This window comes from Oculina patagonica, chromosome 7 (genome assembly GCF_052425735.1).
Source record: "Oculina patagonica isolate OP01 chromosome 7, crgOcupat, whole genome shotgun sequence".
NCBI lineage: Eukaryota > Metazoa > Cnidaria > Anthozoa > Scleractinia > Oculinidae > Oculina > Oculina patagonica.
The window spans coordinates 8,616,998-8,643,786 of record NC_135764.1 but is presented as its reverse complement, the minus strand read 5'-3'; the positions used below and the strand labels follow the sequence as shown (position 1 = coordinate 8,643,786).

The window sequence follows — 26,789 nt, the reverse complement described above, 5'->3', positions numbered from 1 at the left end:
CATTGCTTTCAGACAAACGCATGTGATTTCAACCATTTTATTCATTCATGTAAACACGACTTAGAATATTAAATGTAATAATGATAATTCTGATTTCTTGAAAAAATTGATCACTGCATGTATTTAAAGAACACTTTATTATGTTAATAGTGACCATGCTAATGAACAATCGTCCCTTAATATCAAGAACTTTATAGTTTTAGCTGTTTTATACAATTTAGAACTAAGCAATCAGTGTTTTTTCCTTTCAAATCGTTTTGGTTTTCTATGGCAAAATAAACTCTCCAACTCTGTTTTCAATTAGCACATTTGTGCCATCAACGTTATATCCTCGCTACAGAGTTTGTTTTATTTCCTCAAGTTTCTCCAGATTGGCAATTTTCCGTGCGAAATCAACGGCCGACAAAATAATTAAGGCAATCTTTGCTATCAGTGCCACTCCATCTGTAGCAAGAGCAGCGATTATCATGGCGGTCACCATGGCAACAGTCTTCAACCAATCATACCATTTCATCTCCTTGCACAAACTCTTGATGATCGTCCACAGGATTCCAGCTGCGTAGCTGTCTTTAATAAGAATGAAGATAGCTTTAGCTTTTTCCAATGCATCGCCTCCAGCTGCTTGCCATGAAGAGATGAACTCCGCATTCGCCTTCTGCAACTGTGCAGAATTCTCAATTTCTTCAACTGTGTCTTCAATTGTTGCATTTATGGTACTCTCAACCGGAGATATTTCTATACCCACTGCTTGCATGACGAGAAACACAGCCTCAACTAGAATACTGGCGTTTTGTAGAACACTTGCCCACTCGGTGTCAGCAACTGTTGCGAGCGCTCTTCCAGGTAGGAATTCCCCGCCTTTCCTTGTCAACTGCACCCAGTGTTTGCCATCGCTTCTCTGGGTCAATTCCATGCGAAATGTTGGGATGGTAAGCGCTTCTTCTATCAGCTTTATTCTGGCCTGTGGCAAGTGCTTCGCAAGTCGTTCGCGGATGTTTTGATCAGGTTGAGAAGTGAACTCATGGGCAATCCTTACTTCCTCGGCGGCTACTGCTCTGGCTGCGTCAGTTATAGCATCTTTTAATTTAGGATCTGCATTCAGCTTGAAAAACTCATTGGGTGCGTGTCTTTTGATTTCATCGAAGACTCCTTCCACTGCTTGTAAAACGTGTTGATTTCCAGCTGCCATTTTCCAGGGTTCAGTCACTCTAAAAAATAAACGCAAAAAACACTGAACCCCTCGCACTTCTGTCGTATTTTTGTTACCTTTTGGTTGATTTGCTAAGGCGGAAGGGAAATGCTGCACTTTTCGAAACAAAACTGAGATAAAAAAAATTGTTTGTTAGCTAAGAAAACCCAGGCCTTGATGATTTTTCACAATAAACAGTACAAACAGCCCTCGAAGAGACGTCAGTATCTAACTTCACATATTTTAATTTATCGACTTTTTTCTTCTGATAAATTTGACTTTCTACTGTTATGAGTTGCTTATAGTAACTGATTTCCGGATACTCACGATATTATTTACGATACAAAAACCACCGATTTTCCCTTTACTACTCGCTATTCAATCTCAACTGTAACGTTAGTTTTACGCATTTTCGCTTTTAGTATTGGTTTGTTTGTCCACGATCACGGCAAAGATGGACGAATAAGCAGTGTCGAAGAGTGTCGAAGCACCTTTTTAACGTCCTAAAATCTGATGCAAACTTCAAACATCAACGTTAGATCCGCATATAATTCCTTTGCGCAATGGCATTCTCTCTAAAAACAGGGGCTCTGCATTCATTCACTTCAACACTTCTTTAGTCCTGCGATGAAAAGGCATTCATTTTGGTCTGAGTCTCAAAATGCGCCAGGTATTTTTTTCGGGTTGCGGGTGGCAGGTTGAAACAAGCCATATAAACAAGTTGAAGTTAAGAAAAACCCAAGATAAAGGCTAAGCTTATTTAGGCAAACCGGAGTGCTATTCAGGATAACCGGCGTGCTAAGTAGACTCAAAAGTCGTTTTTTTAACCTGCAACCTGTAACCTGCAAAAACTACCTGCCCCTCAAAAACGGCTCATTATAAACCCAAATTTTGCTATCGTAAACACTCCTCGCATTCGTTAATAAAGCCGCATGAGCGCTTTCTATCCACAGAAAATCTCTTTTTCTTTCGCTAGAATATAATTTAAGGGCTTGAGCGAAACTCTTCGAACTGAAATAATTGAGCAACGAGAAATACTTTACACGATTATAAAACGTTGAATTCAATAGTATTTAGTTACCGGAATTATTTAACATGTAACATAACTCTAAATTTTCTCAATCCTCGTTTAAACGCACATAATTTTGGATACTTATCTTAGACATACCTGAGAATTGGCTTGGGGTGTTGAAGGCAGCCTCTTAACTAATGTATCGAAGTCGATCGTCCGGCAAACCTTGTGAAACTACATCAAAATAGTCTGTCTAATGGCTGAACATTTCTTGGCCCCGAAATGCAAAAAGGCAGCTTTTAAGCGCCAATATTCTCTTGCATCTTCATCGTAAGCGATTTTTTCTTTATCATAGCCCCCTTTTTTTCTTGAAAAGAGATGTGTACTGAACACCAGAACGATCGATGTATTTCTTCAAACTTTCTTGACGGCCATCGAATAAACAAATTGCTTCCATGAGAATTGTGTTGCGTTACAACCGACTCCGTGACTGACATCGCTACTGCGCAGACTAAATTTACGTCACCAGTCAAAAAACAAATAGCACACCAAAATCGCGAAAAGTTATGCGTTTCTAAATGAGCTAAGATTGATTTAGTTTGGCTTTTTTTATCTCACTTATTGTAAAAAGGGAATTTTATAATGGAATACCCGGTGAGAGGAAAGAAAAACGCAAAAAGTATTTGATATTTTATTTTCGCGCGTTTGCTAATTAGACGCCTTTACACAGTTTATGGGCGTTACTGTGAAAATCTTCCTTAAGTTTGATGTTATTCCTCAATGAGATTGGTCTAAGCTGAGTGCAGACTAAACGCATGACAGATTCCTGAGTTTATGGAATTGAAATGCTTTTGAACTAAAAAAAATGATTTTTGAAAAAAAGGCAGATTTCTGTTATGTTTTTATCTAAATCGAAATAAAGTACAAGTTTTAAATAATAACTCTTCTTCACTTTGCGGTTTTAACCGTTTATTCAACTAATTTTAACGAGGTTTTACTCTACAACACGATTTTTTTCTACATGTATGATCTAACTTGGGTTTTAAAAAAGTTTACATAGAGATTAGACTAAACGATAAGCAAACCGATATAGTAAATACATTATAGCGGAGCTCCTAGCGGCCCGCAGGGCCGCAGAGCAGAGCCCCATACCCATAGAAAATTAACAGAACCATGAATTTGAGTTTTCATGGTCATCATGGCTAGCGGCACGGTTCGCGGGCGCGTACGACGTACGTCGTGCAACATGGCGGCCATAGTCATCCGGGATTTTTAAAAGGTCTTAAACCGAAACGAGGCTTTGTTTTTGGCGCGCTTTCCCCACCGCGTCTCTCCGCGGCGACACAGCCGATATGTCACGTATAAAACTACAGCAGTCTACAGTGTTTAGATGAAGAAACGGTTTGGGAAACTTTTCTTTCTGCATTTTTCAAGCGTTTTTGGAGGAAAACGTTTTCCCTACAATTTTTCAAGCATTTTTGGAGGGACATTTAAGCATAAAGCTGAGCATCTATTTTTCATTGTTGAAGAGCTGCAAGCTGCTTTTGGCGTTGCTTAAAACTATTCTAATTTTGAAATATATTTCCGTAAGTTGATTTTCTTTGGCCGTCAATAAAGTCGAATCCTAATCCTAATCCTACGAAATCTTTCCCAAAACTCGACAACTGAACGCCGCCATCTTAGAGCTGGTAATGTAGCGTGACGTCAAAGAGCTCAGCCTGAAGTTTGGCGGGAAAATTTTAATAGTCGAAGCTCCTTGTTTTTTGTAGTTCTTTGAGCTCTGCTTGAGCAAAATGGAGCTGCACAAACAGGCATTTTGACAAACAAAAGCCACTACGAGAAAACAAGGATTTCGGTATGTGGGCAAACTTCAGGCTGAGCTCTTTCACGTCACGCATACATTACCAGCTCCAAGATGGCGGCGTTCAGTTGTCGAGTTTTGGGAAAGATTTCCTAGGGTTATAGCGCACGTTGGAGGCTGAAATTTTGTTGAATAACATATCTTTTTATAAACTATTTATTGGCGTTAAGAAAATAATTCGCCATTCTGGAGTGAACTTCTCCTTTAAAAAAAAGTTCGGCAAAGAGTTTAAACTAAATGATAAGCAAGTTAATTAGTTAGTTAGTTCTCTTCGCGCCATGAGGCGCATAAGGCTGTAACTGTCTCTCGCCAACTAGCCCTGTCTTGCGCTGCGCCCCTGACGTCCGACCAGCTGGATCACCCCTTTTGTCTGGATTCTTTTCTCACCGTCCTTCTCTAAGTGGTTTTAGGTTGTCCCACTTTTCTCTTTCTTCCAGGTTGCCACTCCATCGCCACCATGCAGTCATCTTCCTCTCCTTTCTGAGCACGTGGCCAATCCAATTCCATCTTCTCCAATGGATTTCATCACTGATCTTCTTTACGCATGTTACTTGGGAAATTGTGTCGTTTCGGATGCATTGCGGCCACCAAATTCTTAGAATCCTTCTCAGGCACCTGAACTGAAATCTATTCAGTTTCTTTTCCTCAGCAGCTGTTAGTTTCCATGCTTCACACCCATACAAAAGAACTGGTCGTACCAAGGTCTTAAACAGTTTGAGTTTTGTTTTCCGTCCAATTCTCCGTGTGTTCCAAATCTTCCTCAAGTTGAAAAATGCTCGTTGCGCCTTACTTATACGTTTCTTGATGTCTTCCGTGTCACCACCCTCTTTTGTCACAATCGCACCCAGATACACAAATTCTTCGACGTCTTCTACTTCCTCTCTTCCAATCGTTACTTTGTCTTCTCTTCGTGTATTCATTCTCAACACTTTGCATTTATGCGCATTCAGTTTCAGTCCCACTCTTAATGCATTATCTACCAGTCGGTTGGTCTATGTGCTCGTATTTTGATGAGATTAGGACTATATCGTCCGCAAAGTCGAGGTCTTCAAGTGTACTTGTGAATTTTCGTCTGATGCCATTTTTATGCCTTTCTGTTGTTCTACGCAATGTCCAGTCAACAGTAAGCAGGAACAGGAAGCCTGATATGACACATCCTTGTTTAAACCATCTTGTTTGCTCTCCCTCGTCCAGTACACGACACTCAAAATTGTCATACATGGTCTTCACCATTCTTATCAGCTTGTCAGGGATGCCATATGCCTTCATGATTCTCCACAGTTATTCGCGGTGTACAGAGTCGAAAGCTTTTTCGAAGTCGACAAAGTGTGCATAGAATGTTGCCTGTCACTCATTGACCTGTTCTATGATGTTACGGAGGCTGAATATTTGATCTATTGTGCTCTTATTTTTTCGAAATCCAGCTTATTCTTTTCTAAGTACATGGTCTACTCCGTTTTGTATTCTCTCCATGATGACTCTCCCCATTACTTTGCTGGCCACAGGTAACAATGTCACACCACGCCAATTCTTGCACTCCTTCAAATCTCCTCGTTTTGGTATTTTCACTATCAAGCCTTTCCTCCATTGGTCAGGTACTTTCTCCTCATGCCATATTCTGTTAAAGAGTCTTGTCAACTCCTTTATTGCCATATCGCTATCTGCTTTGTACAACTCTGCTGGGATACCGTCGATTCCGGTGTTCTTCCACTCTTTGTCTTCCTCAGTGCCTGCCTCACTTCTGCTTCCTTTATCTCTGTTGTATCCATCTCACTAATTTCGTCTGTCTCTACTTTATTTTCTTCAATTGGGTTCACCGGGGCCTCCCTGACTATTTGTATGCAGTCCTCGTTGATATTTTCTACGACCTCTAATAATGCAAATCAGTTGCGCAGTTCGACGCTGAACTTTGATTTTAACATTTCATTTTCGAGCTTTTGTGTGTCAAATCTCGCATTGATCTTTGCTCTATAGCTATCTGGGTTTCTGTAAAGTTTCCGCTTTTTTTTCATAACTAGCAGGTAGTGATCACTGGCTTCATCTGCACCACGGTACACCCTGGTGTCTTCCACAGATCTCCTCCATTCTTTACAGATCATCATGTGATCAATTTGGTTTTGCGTTCTTCCGTCAGGTGACATCCAAGTTGCTTTATGGGTTGTTCGGTGTGGGAAACATGTTCCTGTGATCACAAGGCCATTCATTGAGCAGAAGTCACATAATCGTTCGCCATTATCGTTATAAGCAAACCGATATGTAAATAGCTTATATACGCTGTTCACTCCTTCAAGCTACGGACACGTTGCAGTGCCCATATGAGCAGTTCCTATTCGCCTCCATTTGCTATTTGAATGGTTTCACCTTTGGCGATGTGTCACAGCCTTTGTTTGGTCACATTTATTGGATCTTTTGCTGAGCGTTGAGACCTAGCTGCAAAGGTAATGAGATTTTCAAGGCTTGTAAAGTAGTAGATAGCCTAAAACTAAGCAAAACTAAGCTTAAGTGACGAAACTTGTTCCATCAGTCAAGCATTTAATCTTCTTTATTCTCGGGGTAGTAACATGCCCCATATCACGACAAGGACTACCTATTTATCACTCAGTTGATGTCATGAGATAAAAGCGAGATACCTCATGACATATTTATACCACATAACACTCAGTCAATGTACATTCACTCAGTAACGACAATAACTGCAAAATTGCTGGTTTGCAGTTGACGTCACGGCAGCCATACTGGTGAACAAGAACAGATCGATTCCCTCCGCTGGGGACAAAAAACTCTTATCATGCAAATTCTGCGAGAAAAAAAAATATTTTTGTTCACCAACATGGCCGTCTTGTCACGTGGTTGTAAACCAAGAATTCACCACCTTAGATTCATCGCTTTGGTTGTAAACATTTTAGAACAACATAACTGTAAGTCCACAAAATTAACTATACAAAATAGACAAACAAAATAAAATTTAGGTAGAATAGGCTACAAACTAGTAAGTCCCTCTATTTACTTAGCCCGTAGAGCGTGAAGCTAAAAGAAGAGCGCTTGTGGGAAAATGACCGTGTGACCTCTCGATTCCAGATTTTTCTCGGCCATTTTCTATTCGACGGACTAAGAAAATGGAGGCACTGCTTGTAGTCAGTAGGAAGAGCAGTGTGCATTACAAAATGGCACGTGGTGTTAAATGGACACATCCGAATTTTTCGCGATACATTTTTCTAACTTTGATCATTTTCCTTGGTTTGCAACCACGTGACAAGGCGGCAATGTTGGTGGACAAAACAATTGAGATATTTTTCGTAGAATTTACATGATAAAAGGGTTAAGTTCCCAGCGGAGGGAAACGCTTTGTTCTTGTCCATCAGCATGCCTACTGTGACGTCAGCTTCAAACCGGGAATTGCTTAAACCCTAGTGAGTAACATACTTTTTTAACCACCCAATGCCAGGTAGGATACGTTCCCAATATTAAGTTTTCTCAGTGAACTATTGTTCATAGGTATTACCAAAAACATTGTGCACTAACAGCGTTTTTTTTCTGCAACTAATTATTCATGATAACCGTTTCTAAAAGTGAAAACAGCTCTGTTTGTGTCGCTTGGTTACATTTTGTGTCACTGTACTCAGTGCCTTGACAAATTTCCTTTTCTTTCCTAACTGTGCTATCGTCATCTTGTGCGCCTTTTTCTAAAGTGACATCGATGGCCCCACTGTCTTTCAAAGTGGAGAAAATGGTGGGCTGATCAATTTTTCCGGTCTGCAGCTGGTCCCTGGAGATCGTTGAAAGGCAGAAGTAAAGCCGGACAACAAGAAAATGACCACTGTGGATTTTTGCGCCACTTCTTAAAGGTAGCGATATTGGAACAGTGCATACGGAACTGAAAGCAAACAAGAAATAAAGCATTGGTATAGAATGGGTGTTGTGAAGAGCTGTGTAAAACAGATTATCTCTATTTGATTTTATATCAATCGTCCAATAATGCCCATAAGACGTCGACGCATGTCGAGAAATCACTCACCCAACTTAACTTCGTTTCGCGGAACCCATCGCTCGCCCCGCAACGCGTTTCTAGCATCTATCAGCTATTTAGTTACGTATTGTAACTGCTATGGCTATGGTTTAATCTAATTTGTGGTACCGTTTTACACAAATAATTCTTTAGAGTCTTACCAACAAGAAGGCCAGCCACCGAAGTATTTGCTGCAATTACCAGAAATTTGAACAAAAAGACTGTGTCCGCGTATGACTCGTTCGAGGCTGGTATGTTCTCTTCAGGAATTCTGCTCACGGGAGAAAAGTATTCCATACATCCCGGCAATGACCCATGCCAAGTAATTGTAATACCTGCTCTCTTGCGCCCCCCCCCCCCCCCACCGAGAATCAGAGCAGATGTCAAGATTACTTTACGATACATTTCAATTAACTCCCAATACCATGAGCGATGTTTGTAGTTTTCAAAAAGAAAACTCAATCCTAGGATCATCATACCATAGCCTGGATCCTCAAAGGCATCGGCGTCTGCTACAGCTTGGAACACTTTTCTTTGTCACCAAAGGGCAATGGAAGAGGAGGCAGGGAGGGCTATAATGTAAGCAGTTGAAATATACGCCACGATAAGCCAATGGTTCTACTCTGTACCTTGGCACTGAATGCTGTAATCTGCTTTCATGTAACTGTAACAAAACTCTTCTTTTTCATCTCGGCAAACTTTCTGGCAAGCAAAAGGAAGAACATTGGCAGTCTTAGCACACGTGCTCAGGTAAGTAACATACAAAAAGAAAACAAATTCCTGGACACAGTCTTCCTTTGTATGTGAGATTTCTCTTGCCTTATCATCGCCCTGCAGGCTTAGACTTCGAAGGATTATTACATTACGTACTACGGTAAGCGATAACAGAAAAGCCAATGGCAGCAGCATTAATTTATTGACGTCATGGCTAACAAGTTTCTAAAGGCATCCACTCGAAGTCCTGAGAAAAGGCAGTAAATAGGTGTACAGTAAGCCGTGAGTGACCTGATAAAAGCCAACTACGATCTTAAGTTAAGACAAAAACATGTCTATTAGAGGGCGGCGTCCTTCCTTTTTTATTTTGTCTTTTGTTTATCAACACCAAAACTGCAATCATTATTGCGACAATGGCAGCAATAATCACCAACTGCCCCACCATCCACCTCTTTGATGGACATTTTGTGCATGTTTGCAATTTCTTGTAGTATCCTGAGCTGCAAACTCCACAAAGTGGGCCTTCGTATCCAGTTTCGCATGGGGAATCTAAACCACCTTTGCAAGACTCTTCTCTTTGACACCTGTAAGGCGTTGCCACTGGAAACGGGAATTTTACGCTTGAAACATCTAACGCTGGTGAAGATGTCAGGAGATTCGCAATGAAGTCTATGTAGAGATCTGTGTGTGACACGTTCCGCCATTCTCACAAGTAACAAGCTTTCAAAGAAGCGTACTCATCTTGGCATTCTTGTCCTCCTTGTCCACATTTGTGGCATTTCTCAAACATGTGGGTTCGATAAAATCCTTCCAAGCATTTACAAGCACGGTATTCCGCAAAGTAATCAGTTTCTGTTCCTATTGGAGGCCTTAACGACTTTTTTTGGAGAAAACTATCTGAACTATAATTATACTAGTTTAATTTAAATCTCTAGCGTGTACACGAACTCCGTTTCTCCTATTGAAACTTAAATCTCATTTAACCCTTTGACGTGCACATAGTCATGCCTCCAAGACCGTAAATGGTGGGGGTGGGGGAGAGGGAAAAGTGGGTGAATTAAGGGGCAGATAGCATCACGCTAGGTCAGCAAGACAAGATGATTATGTGTTGATATTAATATCTTGTGACGGCAAAATTCCGTCTTATTGGATTTTCCCCGCCTAGATGGCGGAGCCATCACTATTTTATTGTTACGTCAGAAAATTGAATGAACCGACATACTTTTTTCCCAAAACGCCATGAAATAATTATGCAATATCGGAGGAAAGAAGGTAAATGAATGCTACAAGAACGAATATTTATATTGAACTTTGGGTCCCATGTAATAGTTTAGTTGAAAACACTACCAAGAACCGTAAGCAACCAGTTGTGAACTAGTTGAGAATACGTTGGCTTCGAGAACACCTTATTCCAGTTATTGTAGGACAATTTTTTGAAACAAAAAAAGCCATCTTTCTAAATTGGATGCATTTTACATGGCGATATTTCAGTGTCACAAGGGTGCAACCTTTAAAAATAATTTAAGTTTCTTTTAGACGATCTACAGCAAATTTGGCAATTTCTTCGTCAGGCCTTTGATGTAAATAGTGTAGAATTTCAATTTAGTATTTGTCTGCGCGCTACTGCTAACTCTGGGCTTATCAGTTCGAAAGGTAATTGTGTGACGCTTACGAGGATTAAATTTATACGAATTGTTTGGTTAAACCCGACTAAAGGACATTTATATCAGAGACCACATATTTTTTTTTATTATTTTTACTCATTCAGGATCCGCATAAGACGGTGATTCTAGCATGGTTTCAAATTACCTATCGCTTTCTAATTATTTTGAGGCTAAGAATACTAGTAAAGGGTCAAGTTTGGATCTTCTAGACTATCATATAAACGCCAAAACATAAAATCATTTATTTGGGAAACGAAATATTATTCGGTGGTATAAACTGCTGTTTTTTGACTCCCAGATTGCTTAAATCTCATTTCGGTTCGGCGTGCTCACACAAAGGACAAAGAAAGTTCCTTCATTTCAATGCAGTAGATTAGTAAAGAATAAAAGTTTTCACCGACAATAAAGTATTTGATCCTGATCGTTTGTTTTTGTATTTTTAAGCTTTCTATAAGCTTCGTCTCTGGTAGTATCGTTTTGCAAAACGAAACCTCAAATCGACCATTTTCTAAACATGTTACATCAAATCACATCAAACAGTTGAATTAGTCGGTGATTTTATATGTGCAAGAACTTGCAAAATCCCCATTCATTAAAAAATCATTTTTTTCTTGCAAATAAACAGATAACAGAATGACATATGGCTGCATATGTCATATGTCATTTTTATTATACATGGTCAGCTAATTTTTCTACAACACTAAATAGCACAATAAATAGAGATACAAGGTAATCAAAGAAACTATGTTTTACATAACCTAAAAAATACAATATGCAGCTCTGCGTTCTTGTTAAACTCAAAGAAGTCTGATATTATACAGTGGGCTAAGCCAAAAAACCCTCTGAACTTTAGGTTGTAAGCCTTTGTCGTGATTGGCTTATAAACGACATTTGGCCGGTCAATCACAATAGTGCTAAGCAAATGGTGAGGCCGGAATCATACAAGACTAATCATTTTACTGCTTAACGAATAGAAACGATGGGTTATAGAATCCGTCCTTGCTTGGTGATCTAAGCTGCTGCTTGTTTTTTTTTCCTCGTGAAAATCCGTCATAACTTATGAGGGATTAGAGTGGCAACCGTGATTGCCAGACACTGAACAAATTGACACTTCGTCTGCATCACGCCCAACTATTTCACCACAAAAAAGCTCTTCCTAGAGTAACCAGAATCACCCACAGTTTTGATTGTTTTTAGTTGTCAGGAGCGTACCCAATTTCATCACTCGCAGTCGGAAGGTGGGTGAAGAATATAAAACAAATATGACGCCCAAATGCAATTAGACCCCCACAAAAATTTCTCTTTCCAAAATAACCAGAATTATGCGCTGATGTGATTGTTTTTGGTTCCCAGTAGAGTAAGCTATTTTATCACTCTCAGTGGGAACTTGAGAGAAGAGAATAAAGATATATGGTTTTCAAAACATTTTTTGATTGATTGTTTTTTTTTGTTTTTTTTTTTAACTGGCTTGTCTGCCGGTTTCCATTGCAGAGCAAAGGAACGAAGTTAAAATTTAAACGTTAATTGAATCCTCGTCAATCTAACACCGAATTATCTTTAACACCATTTTTAGGGCAATCAAAAACATGCAGAGATTTGATTGCTTTTAGTTCTGAGCATAGCACACTAATTCATCTCGTTGCGAAAGATTAGTTCACAAAGCCATATCATTACTGAAAGCAACCCGTAGTTTGCGGTAAGAAGTGAATCATTTGCTGCGTGGAATGATACCATAAACATAATTTCATCGGTATTGTCAGTTACCAAATAACTTTATAATCACAAAATATCGCACCAGATGGCTCATTGTTATAAGTTATTTGCAGCCAATCAAAAGAAAAGCTGGAACTTTGATCCAATTACAAACAACTGGAAGCCACAACCTTGAGACTACTTAAAGTTCAGTCAAGCTCAAGAAAAGCGAAGTGCTGTACACAGACATCTTTGAGGTAATTTCACCGATATATATTTTTAATATATTTAAATACAATAAAGAGATTCTGCCGCTTACTGCACTAAACCAGTGAAGAAGACTTGTAAATCGAAAAGTATTTATATTTTGAACGCTCCAGGTTTTGCACAAACCAAAACACAATTTTAACCAGTCAATGAGGTTTTTAGCTGGTTTTTATTCCTTACGTTTGAACCTTGAGTTTCATTGCAAATGAAAGTCCGTTAGTTTTTCTTTTACTTTTTTAACGTAGACTGGTCACGTCTTTTGTGCAATCATAAATACAAGCAACTTACAGATTTTATCAACGTTCGAGCCTCAGGTAGTAAATAGTTTTACTTCGCTTCGAAATAATTGTTCAAAAATAGATAGCGGTTATAACACGGCGATGCGAGGTGAGCGCGAGATATTTTCGAGAAACGCGAGAATTCGCTTTTTCACGATCCCATAATACATCTTGTTTTATTTAAATAACCCCCCAAACTTTTTGCATAAGCATTGTTTTCAATTTCTCTGGGGACGATTGCACGTCACTGTAAATCCCAAGAGAAATTGAAAACAATGCTTATGCAAACATTTTGGGGGGTAAACAAGATGTATTATGAGAACGGTGAAAACAGCGAATATATAATTCATATCTTAATCCTATTCAGACCGGGGGGGGGGGGGGGGGGGGGGGGGGGCTTTTGAGGCCCGCGCTGACTTTGAACTCTGAAAACTTTTTTTAAGATTTAACCAAACGCTGCCAAACTTTCTGAGTTTTCCTAAACTTTATCTGGCAATAATTTGGTAGGGTTGGATGATGTGTCAGGAACTTGACATCACCACGGCAACGGCCTTTCGACAGGCATGTTTTCCCAAATTTGTAATTATGCATGTTTCTGTTATAAAAATCAACTTAAATGGAACAATTTTTACATTTGTACGGGTAAAAAACACATTTCTATTGATTTAAAGTACTTTGCAGTAATTTTGGGTGGTTTTCTGGCATTTTGGAAAAATTTTGAAATCCAAGATGGCGGATCCAAGATGGCGGCCGTTGTGAGATCATGATGTAATTGTCACGTGATGTTACGTCACCATCCCATGTGACGTATACCAAAAGAAAGATGTTCGGACATACAATATATCCTGTAAGTTTCATTGTGATTGCTTAAATATTCTGGAAGTTACCTATCCCCCCCCCCCCCCCCCTCGGTCAGAGAAGGTACAAAAAAGCCCGGTCTGAATAGGGTTAAAGTCGCAGTGTAATCTTTTTTTTGTTACATAGACAAAACCTGAAATGAATCGAAAGCACAAAGTTTATGTGAACACTCGCAGCTCGATCGGTAACTAGAATTTCTTGACCTCTCCTTTAGTCTAGAGTTTTAAGTTAATCTTCCTCCTCATAAATCCATAGGGTAGAAAAGGAGTGAAAGTAAAAGAAAGTCATGGCATAACTTATTGTAATTGTGTGATCGACACAAAGGTTATCATTTAACCCTGCCTCGAACAAACGTTTTTTCTGAATACATTACGATCACGAACCAGTTGTTGTTTTAATAACTTGCTTCTACTAATGTTTACTCGCCCAGTTTCATGGTTTAATTAAAATAGATTTGTTCAATTGTAGTTCTTTTACTTCATACATTGCGTTTATTCGTAGGAATGGTGGTTCAACAGTAAAGGTGGACAGCGTATGTAATCATTAACCGAAAGCCATTTTGCGGCAACATGCATACAATTTGTTGGCTATTACTGTTTATATGGAATGTAGAAAGCATCCTTACTTCAGACCAACAAGGTGAGCACACATCCACTTTCCCACACTGGAACATAGGCGGCGGAGCAGAGGTGGGGCAGGGGGCTGGACCACCGCCTCAAACGAAAATTAAGGGGGCCTACCCCCCTCCCCAACTCACGTGCCGAAACTCACGTGCCGAACTTGGTGCCGAAAATATCGCGAACGCAGCGTAAAATTGATTTGTCAAGACATTCCGTCGCGTGAGTGAGTTCAAACATCTTCGAAACTCCCTTGGAAGTTTTTGGAAAACTTCGTTTCTCTTCGCAAAAGTTCGAGAAATGATCGGAAACGTTCGTATGGCCTTTGAACAACAATCGGAAAATCTTCGGAAATCTTCGGTCTAGAAACTGCTCAGAAAACAAAAAGTTGCTAGAACGGAAATAAGTTGCCCCAAATATGAAAACCTACCGTGTCTTTTTTGGTCACTCCTAGCCCGTTTCAATCTTCTTCATTTTCGGCCATTCGTACCTTCTTTTGCATTTGCTGTGCTTTTTTTAATGTTATTTCCTTGTTTTTAGTGGTAATTTTTTTTACATTTCACTGAATTTAATGGCCATTTTCCATGCCTAAATTTGGCTAAAATCCGTGACACAGTTCCTTTAACATTAAGTTCATTGTCGCTTGTCTCACGGTGTTATGGAAAAAAAACGACTATACACGTAAGTGAACCCACCACAATTAACATCAACCACCTTATCAAAAACATTAATAGTTAAACTGTTCTTACAGGATTCCCACCCAAATTAGCGTCGTCAGCTCCCGTTGGGCAAATACGAGTATTACCAGGTTACAACATTACATGTCCAGCCACTGGAACTCCACCCATATACACAGCAATAATAAGAAACTCAACAGTACTGGTCAATACAACAACATACGCCGCAATAGTGTTGCGACAGGAAGGGAACTACACTTGTGTGGTGACTAACAAGTATGGAACTGACGTGGGAGCGGTGTCAGTCATTTTTCAGGGTAAGAACACTTTTATTGCTGTTACATTCATCATCATCATCATCATCATCATCATCATCATAATCACCATCGTCATTATCATTGCGATCATCATCACTTTTTTTTCTGGGAAAAGTAGCTAAAAGTTAAAGTAATTTCCAGCAAATTTAGTAAATTCACTATTGAGAAAAAAAGACAGGCACGATAGTTTCCAATCTTCACTATATGGAAAATCGTCACGGTTTTTTTAGGACTATTTCAGTTCTTGGGTAAGATTTTAAAAGCAAAGCTTGTGTGTAATTTTTTAGTACAAAAATTAGCGAGATTAAAAGAACAACATTTCGACATCGCTCACGATATCATTGTGAGTGAACACAATCTGGAGCCTAGGAACCACGAGGACACGTTTACCATCCTGAGGAAATGCAAGACAAAACTTTACTGCCTAATATATGAAATGTTGTATATTAGAGATCTCAAAGCGGATCTTAACACCCAATCACACTCGATCCGAGCAAAATTGTTTTTGTAATTAGCATTGTTTCCAAATAATCAATTGTTTCCAATAGTCTTGTCACTTTCATATTCGTCACCTTATAAGCATAATTTCAAGATCTATTTAAAAAGCACGAACTGATCTACGCATTTTACTTGATAGTGACATCCTGAACGATGTCAAAACGTTTCTTTTTTAATCTCGCTTATTTTCGCACTAAAGGAACTCAACAAAGTTATATTGAGCAACGTTGTGAATCTGGTGTTAATCTACCCGTTTTTAAGGAAAGCGAAAAGGGGTTTAGCAGAAAGAACGAGAAAAAGTCGATACCAAAACCAGACGATAAACAACATTAAAATCTAACGAAACAGAGACTTTCAAACAAAGAAAAATGATGCATGGTTGTTGCAATTTCCACACCGGTAATACATTTTTTAAGATGCCGTTAGTAAAATACTGAGCCTGAGTTCCCAGGAGAAGTCCATACTCAGCCACAAATGCAACAAAACTCTAATCTTCATCATATAATAAATATTGCTTGAGAAGCGGTTTGTGACAAACTGGGTATTCCAAGGAAAATAGCCATATCGCACCCTTTGAAAATTTGCAAAAAATGCAACAACTCTTGTTATTTTCTCTTTTCGAAGCAACTCACTTCATATACCCAGGCACGCAATTTATTCGACCCAGTCTTATTGTTGGGATAGTGATTTTCGTTTTGAGCTGGCTTTAGCATGATTTTCGGCTCTTAAGCTGACATCGATCTAGTAGGCTTACTCTAAGTGTTATCAAAACATAATTATCGTTATCCCCATCCCAATCCCCGACGGCTTAAAAAAAAGTTCTAATGTATATTATTAATTATTTTGTATCTAACATACTCATCCGATACTTATTCTTATTTTGTTAATGTTTAGCTTGTGAAATTGAATGTTTTTATGAATGGTTTAACTGGCTGGAAAATACTCTATCTTGCCGGAATGTGACATCACCTGAAGACATTGCAAACTGCGGCTCAAAGACTACTGAATATTTGTAAGAATGCGCAATGATTGATGTCAATTTTTTTTGTTTTGTTTTGTTATCTATGTTTATGTTTTTGTTGTTGTCACTGTTTTTTCGCTGTTCACTGTATTTTACTAAGACTGTTTGAAGTCGTGACAATCGAGGGAAGGGAAAGGAAACGCCTCATTATCTATCTTCTAAAGTAAATGATATTTTATAAAAAAGTATTATTATAATAATTGCCAGGTGTCAGTTAACCCTCGGACGTACAAGGGTTGAGGTTTTCACGTAATTTTAAAAAGAGGATTTACCCTTTGATGCTGAAACTTTCAGTTGTTGTTCATTCATCCCTTGCGGAAATTCTGATGTCAACCGTTTGTTCACGGTTTCCACGTTGCCAAGGCATGGTCATAATTACAAGCAGGTCTGACCAAAAATGCAAATTTCCGTCATATGTTTTTTTTATTTTTTAAAACAAAATTAAACGATAAGCGTTCTGGGCCTGATTTTGCGTCCGTTTCCGCTATTTTCTGACTTTCTTAGCAAATGGTGAAATCTAAGATGGCGGATCCAAGATGGTGGCTCTATTGACGTCATATGCCGTCAGAGCCAACAAAAATTATGTCATCTTTGAGAGTAGGCTAAAGGTTCTCTACTTAGGCTAAAAATAATTTCGCTGTGCATTAATAGAACAAAAACCTCAGGTTTCAGGTTTCAGGTTTTCAGGTTCCATGCACTCTTACCCCCCCCCCCCCCCCCCCCCAACACATACACACATACCCACAAACACACACCAACTTGTGCGATTGTGAGGGCATGAATTTGTATTTTCTTTCACAAGTTAAAACGTCAAATCGCGCTATAAAATAGACTCAAAAATTTCATTTAAAGAACTGTCCTCGATGTCAGAAATTCATTAAAATTGAATACTCTTTAAGATACGTTAGTCTAATTTCAGGGTGGGCCTTTTTTTTTCTTTTTGCAGTATCAGGTGCCATGGGCTTTAATCTTCTTATTGCCCTTTATGTGTGATAACTGTATAATGTTCTTACAAGGATCTTTGATTCCTCTGTTTTAATCATGGTTAATGGTTGTTGAAATATTTTTAGTGTCGTGATTCGCTTTGTTCAACAATATAATTGGCAAAATTGTATCACTAATGGCATTCTATTTTATTGGTGGAAAAGTAAAAAAAGAGTAAAAAAATGTGAATGAAGGTAATATTTTAAATCAACGTTATATCTTTGGTTAAAATAGCCATAAGAACATAAAGCCCACTGTATTTAACGTCTATCACTTAACTAAGACCAAGGAAATGAAATATATGAAATAATTAATATTTTAACTGCGGAAGAGCGAAGAACAACATATTATAGACTTGTATTAAAGAGGGACTTTCCTTGCAGTAGAGTGTTTTCAAGCAACTTGTCTCAACTTAAGTTTGGAATGTTTTCTAAACTCACGAATCTGCAAAGCCTGTAAGTCTCATTTACTTGATATTCTCTTTTTTTAGAAGACTCAGGTACAGGTGGTGATGGTGATACGATATTTTTGGTACGATATGTATTGCGTTAACTTTGTGAACATTTACGGCCGTAGGTCTTCTAAGATCGATATGTTGTGCTTTCTTGAATCATGGTTGTGGCCATGCGTTTTAAAGGTCAAATGAACAGAAATTTCGATTTTTTTTTATTTTTTGTCCATGTGTTTATTAAGAGTCAAATAAACATATCCCGAAGTTTCAAAGTAATCGGACATTGCATCGCAAAAATATTGCAAGTTGAAAAATGCTCTGTTTAGGCCTTCATAATCGTAGAGTGCTCGGAAAAAATGTCGGAAAATTGTCGGAAATAAAAATTTGTGACGTCATAATTGGTGTTTTTGAAGACGACCGCAGACCGATTCCACAGACCGCACCTTAGAATTTAAATGAATGTGTTTAGTGACATTTCAGGCAGTTATTTCGTTCTGTTTGGCCGTTTTTCAGTTGATTGTTTGTTGGCTGTTGTTCAGAGACGCGCATTTTTTTTTAGATAAAATAGCTAAAGCTCAAAAAATAGCTTAATGTTTTTTTTTTTTTTTTGCTGTCGTTTTGCATATCATGTGTAGAATGCACACTGGTATGAAAACAAATGAGTAATCTCCATTGTTCTTTCTCATTAGCATTTAACGTTAATGAGCAGAACTATCTGCACGTGCGTTAACTATGCACGTGCATTTTGAGTCTCGGTACATTTCAATGCCGTTCTCTGCCGGAGAACAACGTGAAATGACGAAATTCTATGTATTTTGGACAACGTCAGCCACGACGGCTAATTTTTGGTCTTTCTACTTGGGGTTGAACGCTTTCTTTGGATATTCAGAGGGAGCTAGTTCTTAAAGCGATAAATAAGCAGAATGTGTCCGAAAAATTGCGAGATTCTCAAGTAAAATATAAATTCATTTTCCACCAGACGTTGTCGTTGACGTTGCCGTCGGTGCCGTCTGCGGAATCGGTCTGCGGTCGTCTCCAAAAACACCAAATATGGCGTCAAAAACTCGTTCCATTCCTTCCATTTCAGTGCGCAGTCATTCAAAAACGTTTTCGTAAAGCCTTCGGAAATCTTCGTATTTTTTGCTATAATTCACGCTTTAAGGCTCGGAAAGCAATTTTTTTTCTTAATTTCACTCAATAATGGATAGTTTTAGCGTTTGGTTAGTTAAAATGGCATTTTGAAATTTCTGTTCATTTGACATTTAAGTGGCAGTTTCTCTTAAAGCGGTCCATCGCATTTCGGGTCGGGAAAAAGTTTTCCCTCAAACTTTGCCCAGTGAACTATCTTAGGTTGTAAGTAAATGCAACGACTTTAGTTTTTGGAAATACGTTAAAATATGTTTTTTAGAGCTCTCGACAGTGAAGGCTGCAAAAGGTCTAATTTTGAGCTTGGCCAGAACGAGGTATTTTTATATTTCTATGCTTCCTAACATCTTTTTAGTAGGATTCAGTTGGAATTTAGAATGGTCTGGTCTGGACTTGTGAAATAAAGGCCGGCGAAGACACCATACATTTGCATGTTTACAAAAAGCGATCTAACGGTTGCTGATATTTAAATTTTCACGGACCCATAAATCAAAATGTATCAAAATTAACATGCGTTTCCAACCTTTGAAGGACCACTTAACTTAGGAATAATAATAATAATTTGATGCGTTTGGTTGTTTTTGAGCGGCGAGCTCGTCAACTTATGAAATTTCTCGTTCTGGCCAAACTCAAAATTAGGCCTTTTGCAGCCTTCACTGTTGAGAGCTCTAAAAAATATATTTTAACGTATTTCCAAAAACTAAAGTCGTTGCATTTACTTACAACCTAAGATAGTTCACTGGGAAAAGTTTGAGGGAAAACTTTTTTCCGAACCCGAAATGCGATGGACCGCTTTAAGAGAAACTGCCACTTAATGTTTGGATCGCCTGTGACCATTCAAATTTATGTTATTTCGCTTTGCGAGACATATCATGACATTTTGACTAATAAACACGAAACACGTAATGCAACGCGTGATTCAATTGCAAGGGACAAGTGAGTTCATGCAAAGTACAGAACTTGATACAGTGCATGGGTTATTATGCAGTATATTTGCGTCAGCTTTCGAGCTAACTACACGGTGCTGATGGGCCCCCAAATAAGGGCGAAACAGCTGTCCACGGTTGCAACCCTGCTCTATCAGTAGTAGTCGTGTTTGTGTCTCACCAAGTCTACTTTATCACGTAGTATGATCAGCTTTGCTGTATTGTTTGCTTTGCTTTTTGCCCTGAGGACCACCCAGTTAGGCTTATTAATGTTAATAATATGGTTCAAATCACATCAAGTCGATTGTGTTGATTTTAAGAAGTTTATTTAAAACTTATCACACATTTACACAGGGAATTATCTTCAAACAAAATCTCATATCTGGCAGATGGAGTGTTTGCCAATCTGACAAATTTGCGACATCTGTGAGTGAAACGTACAGCGGGTTTCCAATTTCTCAAACATCCAAGAACAACGACATTTGGTGCATGTTATGGGGTCGTTCGAGAAATTGGGGCATGAGAAATAGGGATTCATCTGTATAGCATATCACTGCAATCTTTTCATGGATTTATGTTCATACGAAAGTCGTATAAATTTAATAATTTTAGCACAAAGTTGATGTAGTTATTGTCGTTTAACTTATTTTTTCCATATATTGCTGAAGTCAAGGCTATAACTTTTCTCCTTAACAGGTTTTTTACGTATTTTACAGACATTACATCTCCATAAGCGAACTTGAACGAGCACACTGCACTGCAGACCTTGTTTGGCTTTGTATTCCTGAAGAAGAATATAGCAAGCTGAAAATGCTATTTATTCATTGTCATATCATTTAGTATATGTTTTTTTATATTGCTGTCGTCAAACGCTATCTCATTTCTATCTGACAAAGTGTTTGCCGATCTAACTAATTTGGAAGAACTTTAAGTAAAATAAAAGCAAAATTTGATTGGGTCTATATATCCTCATAAAAAAAGAAGACAATAATATTATCACACCTATGTCTAAAAAGCCTGTTTCATTTCACTTAAGAAATTTCTCTATTAATTTCAACGGAGTTTCGTCTTCCAATACTTTAACATTTATGCATGAAATGGTGATTTCACATTTAAAACATATTAAATATCTGCGAGTGAAGCGAAGTGGGCTGCACTTGTAACCTTGCAGAATTATAGACTTAAGCAGAAAAGAATTTAAATTTATAAAAAGGGAAAATGACGCACTTTCAAGTTACTTACGCGGGTATATATTTCAGCGGACCACACCTTTTAAAGGTTACCGGCGTAATAAGCACAAGCGGGATACTGGGTCTTTGGTTTTATGAAATAACAATGGTAAAGAAAAAAGAACTATTTTAAAGTGCTACTATGATCAAATTTTTGATCTTCATATTTTTACATTGTCGTGAACAATTAGACTTTCTTACTCACCTTGCCAAATTTCAATCCATTACGAACATCAGAAGTCGTTGTATTATAACATTTATTCCAGAGAATTTACGGCCGCCATTAATCAACCTTGTTCCAAGGCTTGGTTGCGAATAGGGAGAAAATGACGTCAAAGGCTAAAATACCTCACGGGTTAAAATTAGAATAACAATCAGCATAGAAAATTGCACGAAAAACAAGCCCAAAGTTTTTGTTACTTTTCGCGTGATTTTCAATACATATTGTTATTATAATTTCAACCCGTGAGGTATTTTAGCCGTTGACGTCATTTTCTCCCTATTCGCAACCAAGCCTTGGAACAAGGTTGTTTAATGGCGGCCATAAAATATCGGAAATAAACGTTAAAACAAAACGACTTCTGATGTTCGTAATGGATTGAAAATTTGCAAGGTGAGTAAGAAAGTCTAATTGTACACGAAAATGTAAAAATATGGAAATCGAAAATTTGATCGTAGTAGCACTTTAAATTTCGTGTTTAAGTTGCGTATTTGCAGCATGTTCATCGAACGACGTGACAAACCAACCACGGCCGCTGAAAGAATGAAACACAGGTTCAGCTTCACACACAAAATTCATGAATCAAGGCAACGAAATTTGACTTTTTTTAAAATTAAAAGCTGCAAAAAACAATAAGAAAGGAAAAACACAAGGCACTCGATTAAAGGCAGAAAATGTAATAACTGATTCAAAATAACTGCGGCGTGGAAATCCAGCAAATTGTGGCCAGAGTCATTCATTCCGAAAATTAAGGACTACACGGAAGGTTTACAACTTTACAAACCCCACAGATTGGCAAAGTTATTTGAAATAAAGGTTAGCTAGTTTTAAAAAACTCTGCGTTTGAAATTTATTCCGAGTTTATTTTGTTATGTTGAAGATTACAAAGTCCGGGTATCTCTCTTCTTTGACGAACGAAAAGTAAGCTTATTACTTGGAAGCTAAATGGAAACCGAATTAATTTATTGCATTATGCACAGTGCATAGTATTGTGTTACGCGTTCTGCTGAAGTCAAGCGCAGTTAGATTTCTACCTGACTGGGTTTTTGCTCATCTCACAGTTCTTAAACATCAAAAATCTCGATGATTTGGTAAGTGCAGAATGCAATATGGAACAATTGAAAGTATGATGTTTTATATATGTTCGTGTTTATTTGCTTTATTTTACTTTCGGAAAAACTGTTCACAGGCTACTTGTATTCTTTCCCAGGTGTTCCTTACGCTAATCTTTGCAAACGTAACACGACACTTTTGTTCGTTTGTAACAAAATACTTTTGTCTTCCTTGAAAATGCGATAACATGAAACTTTTGTCTTTTGTTTGTTTTACGGCGGCATCGATGACATTTGTTTAATTTAATTAAGTTACGGTTTAGACTGCACGAAAAACGATTCTCAAAAACTAAAGAAACAAATCTAATCAAAAAACATATTTTTCGACAGGTTTTTTAAAACGCAGTACAGCTAGGATATTTGTTTCCTGGTTATCAGGTGTTCACGCCGAAAATCCCGGTGCAAGTTTTTGCATACCTAATTACGAAAACGCTGTGAAAGTCTCAAAATCTAATTTAATTAATTTGCGGTTTTTACTTGGCGCCAAGAAGTCTGCAGGAAGCCTACCGCAAACACGCAATACAGGCGATGTTCATGATAGTAGACTAATCTGCGCATGCGTTTGGTGTAAATTACGTTGAGTAGAACCACAAGGAGAGCAAAGGGTTTTCTGAAACAAATATATACGTTTGAGATCTTCATATGAAAGTAACGTAGATGTGCTCCAGGTTTTACCTAGGGGTACGGTCAGGTGCTCCCCACCCCCACCCCCTCCACAAGGAATAATTAATTGATTGATATTAATTAATTAATTGGTGATTAAAAGTTTACACATTAGCGCGTTAGGGGTTTATCACACGACTGCCCACCAAACCATCACAAAAGTGCATTCTGCACTAAAAAGTGAAACGAGCACACTGAGCTGCAGACCTTGTATGGCTTTATACTCCTAAAAAATAACAAAGCAAACTAAAATTGCTACTAATTGTCATTTTACTCATTACATGATGAATTTTATAGATCGTTGTCGTCAAACGCTATCAAATTTCTGTCTGACAAAGTATTTGCCGATCTCATTAATCTGGAACTACTGTAAGTAAAATAAAAGCACAATTTTGCTACTATTACAATACCTCCGTCTAAAAAGCCTGTTTTATTTCACTTGTCTTATTTCAACAGAGATTTGTCTTCCAATGCTATAACATTTCTACCTGAAACAGTGTTTTCAAACTTAAAACATTTGGAATATCTGTGAGTGAAGCGATGCTTGATGCACTTGTAACCTTGAAGGATTAAAAACTTTAAACTTATAAAAAAAGGAAATATTTACACTTTGAAGATGATACACGCAAGTACCTTACACTTTTTAATAACTATGGAAAACGCTTTCCAAAGAAAAAAATCTTTTTAATTTCGCGATCGAGTGCATTCATCAGATGACGCGGTAAACAGGCACTCGATTAAAGAAGATCCAGTAACTTGTGATCGGAGTCATCCTACGCCAATGCTAAAAGTTTACAAGTTTACAAGCAACACAGATTGGCAAGTTATTTGGAATACAGGTAACTTTTGAAAACTCTGCTTTTGAAATTTATTCCGAAATTTCAACCTTACGCTTATTACTTCAAAGCCTTTTTTTAAAAAAAAGGAAACCAAATGAAATTATCGTGTAATGCAGTGCTTGGTTAAACGTAAAACAATAATGACAACTCGTTATAAATAATTCTGTCCTACTTTTTTAACAAAAAAATTGATCAGCTTACCTCAGCTGTGATCGGAACGTCCCCTTGTTTCCCATACACTTTACAGAAAACACTGAAAGCGCTTAAAACTCTTAACAAATTAAGGGCGTGCAAAGTCTCCACGTAAAATTTCTGCTTTTTTTAAAAAAAAATCTTTCAAGTATTAAGTCTTATCGCGACCAATTTTCCTTTCAAATAAGGTAAAGTTTAATAAATTATTTTTCGTTTGTCTCACGACGTAGTCACGTGTGATAGAGATCGCGACGTTTCGACTGCACACTACTAGTCTTCATCAGGCGATAAGTTCGACTGGTTGTTTGTGAACTTATGAAGCACGCTGCTGCGCTGTGATTGGTTGGTTTTCAACAGCTGTGATTGGTGCATTTCGATCCTCGCTGTTTCTGTGTCCTGTTGTTCCCTCAGCGGTCCGCTGTCGTACAGTTCTCCTGTTGTTGTGTTTTTTTGATCGCGGGCATCCATGCTTCAGGAATTTCAATTCCATTGCCCCTGTTGATATTATTAGGGTGAAGTCTTATGTGAATTGCCTCTTTGACCCTGCGTTAGTACCAGTGTGGGTCACGATCAATAAACTTTACCTCGTTCCAAAGCGGGTAGTGTCCGGTGTTGTTGGTGTGTTCTGCAACGGCGGAGGTGTGGGTACGGCCGAGTCGGATGTCCCGGTCGTGTTCTTTGATCCTGTCTTGCATAGGTCTTCCCGTCTCACCGATGTCAACTTTGCCACATTCACAGGGAGTCCTGTAAACAACGCCATCTTACTTAGTGGAATCAACAGCGTGATCGTAGTGTGGTTTCCGACTTGAAAACAGCCCGCACGCCTTGTTGTTGTAGGCAGCGGCGAAGTTGTTCGGAAAGGCCTTTGATGTAGGGCAAAACCGCAGTGGATTTAAACTCGGTCGCAGGTTTAGCATTGGTGCTCGGTTTTCTGGTCTTGGTGATCTTCTGCAAGAAAGAAAAAGGATAACCATTAGATTCAAGAACAGATGACAGATGTTTTTTCTCCTTGGAGATAACAGATGGTTTTGTTACGAGGCGTTAGCACGATCGTAAAGACACTTAACAATACCGCGTTTTACTGATTGAGGGTGATGTGAATCATACGCTAAGTATTGATCAGTGTGTTTAGGCTTCCTGTATACGCCAGTGGTGTGGCGGCCGTCTGGTTCTCTCGAAACTGCGGTGTCAAGGAAGGCGAGTTTGCTGTCACTCTCTGTTTCCATGGTAAAATAGATGGAAGGCTGCTGGATGTTAAGGTGTTGTAAGAAGCTATCGACGTTTTCGCGATCCAAGATGGTGAAGGTATCGTCCACGTAGCGTTTCCATATCTTAGGCTTGTAGGATGATGAAGTTATAGCCTGCTCCTCAAAGCTCTCCATGTAGAGGTTAGCAATAACATAGGAAACCGGGCTTCCCATGGCTGCGCCTTCTTGTTGTTCGTAGATTGATCCGTTATACTGAAAGTATGTTGATCTCAATACAAACGTCAGGAGGTCAGCGATGTGAGCAGGTGTTAGCGTCATGCGGTCAGCAAGGCTGGGGTCGTTCTCTAGTTTCCGTAGCGCGGCTTGTACAGCGCCGTCGATAGGAACGTTGGTAAACAGCGACTCTACGTCGAAGGACACCATGATCTCGTCGTCTAGGATCGTCTCACTGCTGATGGTAGATACGAAGTGGGCTGAATTAGTCACCGTGAAATCCGAGTTACCTGTCAAAGGAGACAAGAAGTTAGCTAAGTAGGTGGATAAATCATATGCAAAGGTGTTAACACATGATACAATAGGTCTTAAAGGTACATCGGCCTTGTGGATTTTTGGTAAACCGTAGATTCTTGGCGGCTATTTGTGTCGGGGTCTGATCTTGTTGTAAACGGCCTCGTCTCGTTTCAGGGTAAGCAGCTTTTCAGACAGCTTTCGGGTCAAACGGTCTGTCGGGTCTTTGTTCAGGCGCTGGTACGGTCCGGTCTCGATCAGGGTAGACATCTTAGTGCGGTAGGTATCAGCACCCATGACTACGCTTGCACGCCCTTTGTCTGCTGGGAGAACCATGATGGACTCGTCTTCCTTTAGGCTTTTGAGCGCGTCTCGCATTTCCTTCGTGATGTTAGGCTCTGGTGGTTAGAGCTCTATTGGACTTGGTTATGCTTGAACTGACGAGCCTTGTCGAAATGTAGTTTAACTGCTAAACCATTTTGTATGGCAAAAATCTATTATTAATCTTCTTTAAACGAAATTGTGCTGGCCAAATGCCCCCTTTCTCAAAAATGTCGCGACAAAAAAGTTAAAGCATACTGTCGTTTACCGAATTAACAAAATGTACGATATCAATAGTCAACTCATCAGTTTAAGTAAGC

General features: G+C 38.7%; 4 protein-coding genes across 4 annotated transcripts in view; 1 reads left to right on the top strand and 3 right to left on the bottom strand.

Moving 5' to 3' along the window:
- LOC144661647 (lysophosphatidic acid receptor 3-like) overlaps positions 1-26,789 on the bottom strand; it is a 668,415-nt gene that overhangs the window by 55,124 nt on the left and 586,502 nt on the right. The gene's annotated exons all lie outside the window — the stretch shown is intronic.
- Positions 32-2,651, bottom strand: LOC144660133 (uncharacterized). The gene is made up of 2 exons (XM_078520693.1): positions 2,358-2,651; positions 32-1,206 (listed from the first exon to the last, which is right to left on the bottom strand). The coding sequence occupies exon 2, from the start codon at positions 1,187-1,189 to the stop codon at positions 335-337; it is 855 nt and encodes a 284-aa protein (XP_078376819.1). The 5' UTR covers positions 1,190-1,206; positions 2,358-2,651; the 3' UTR covers positions 32-334.
- On the top strand, positions 12,295-18,802 carry LOC144659174 (uncharacterized). Its single transcript, XM_078519613.1, has 6 exons — positions 12,295-12,395; positions 14,043-14,180; positions 14,910-15,152; positions 16,545-16,662; positions 18,039-18,110; positions 18,796-18,802. The coding sequence occupies exons 2-6, from the start codon at positions 14,111-14,113 to the stop codon at positions 18,800-18,802; spliced, it is 510 nt and encodes a 169-aa protein (XP_078375739.1). The 5' UTR covers positions 12,295-12,395; positions 14,043-14,110.
- Positions 25,344-26,526, bottom strand: LOC144659173 (uncharacterized). Its single transcript, XM_078519612.1, has 3 exons — positions 26,361-26,526; positions 25,647-26,144; positions 25,344-25,381 (listed from the first exon to the last, which is right to left on the bottom strand). The coding sequence occupies exons 1-3, from the start codon at positions 26,524-26,526 to the stop codon at positions 25,344-25,346; spliced, it is 702 nt and encodes a 233-aa protein (XP_078375738.1).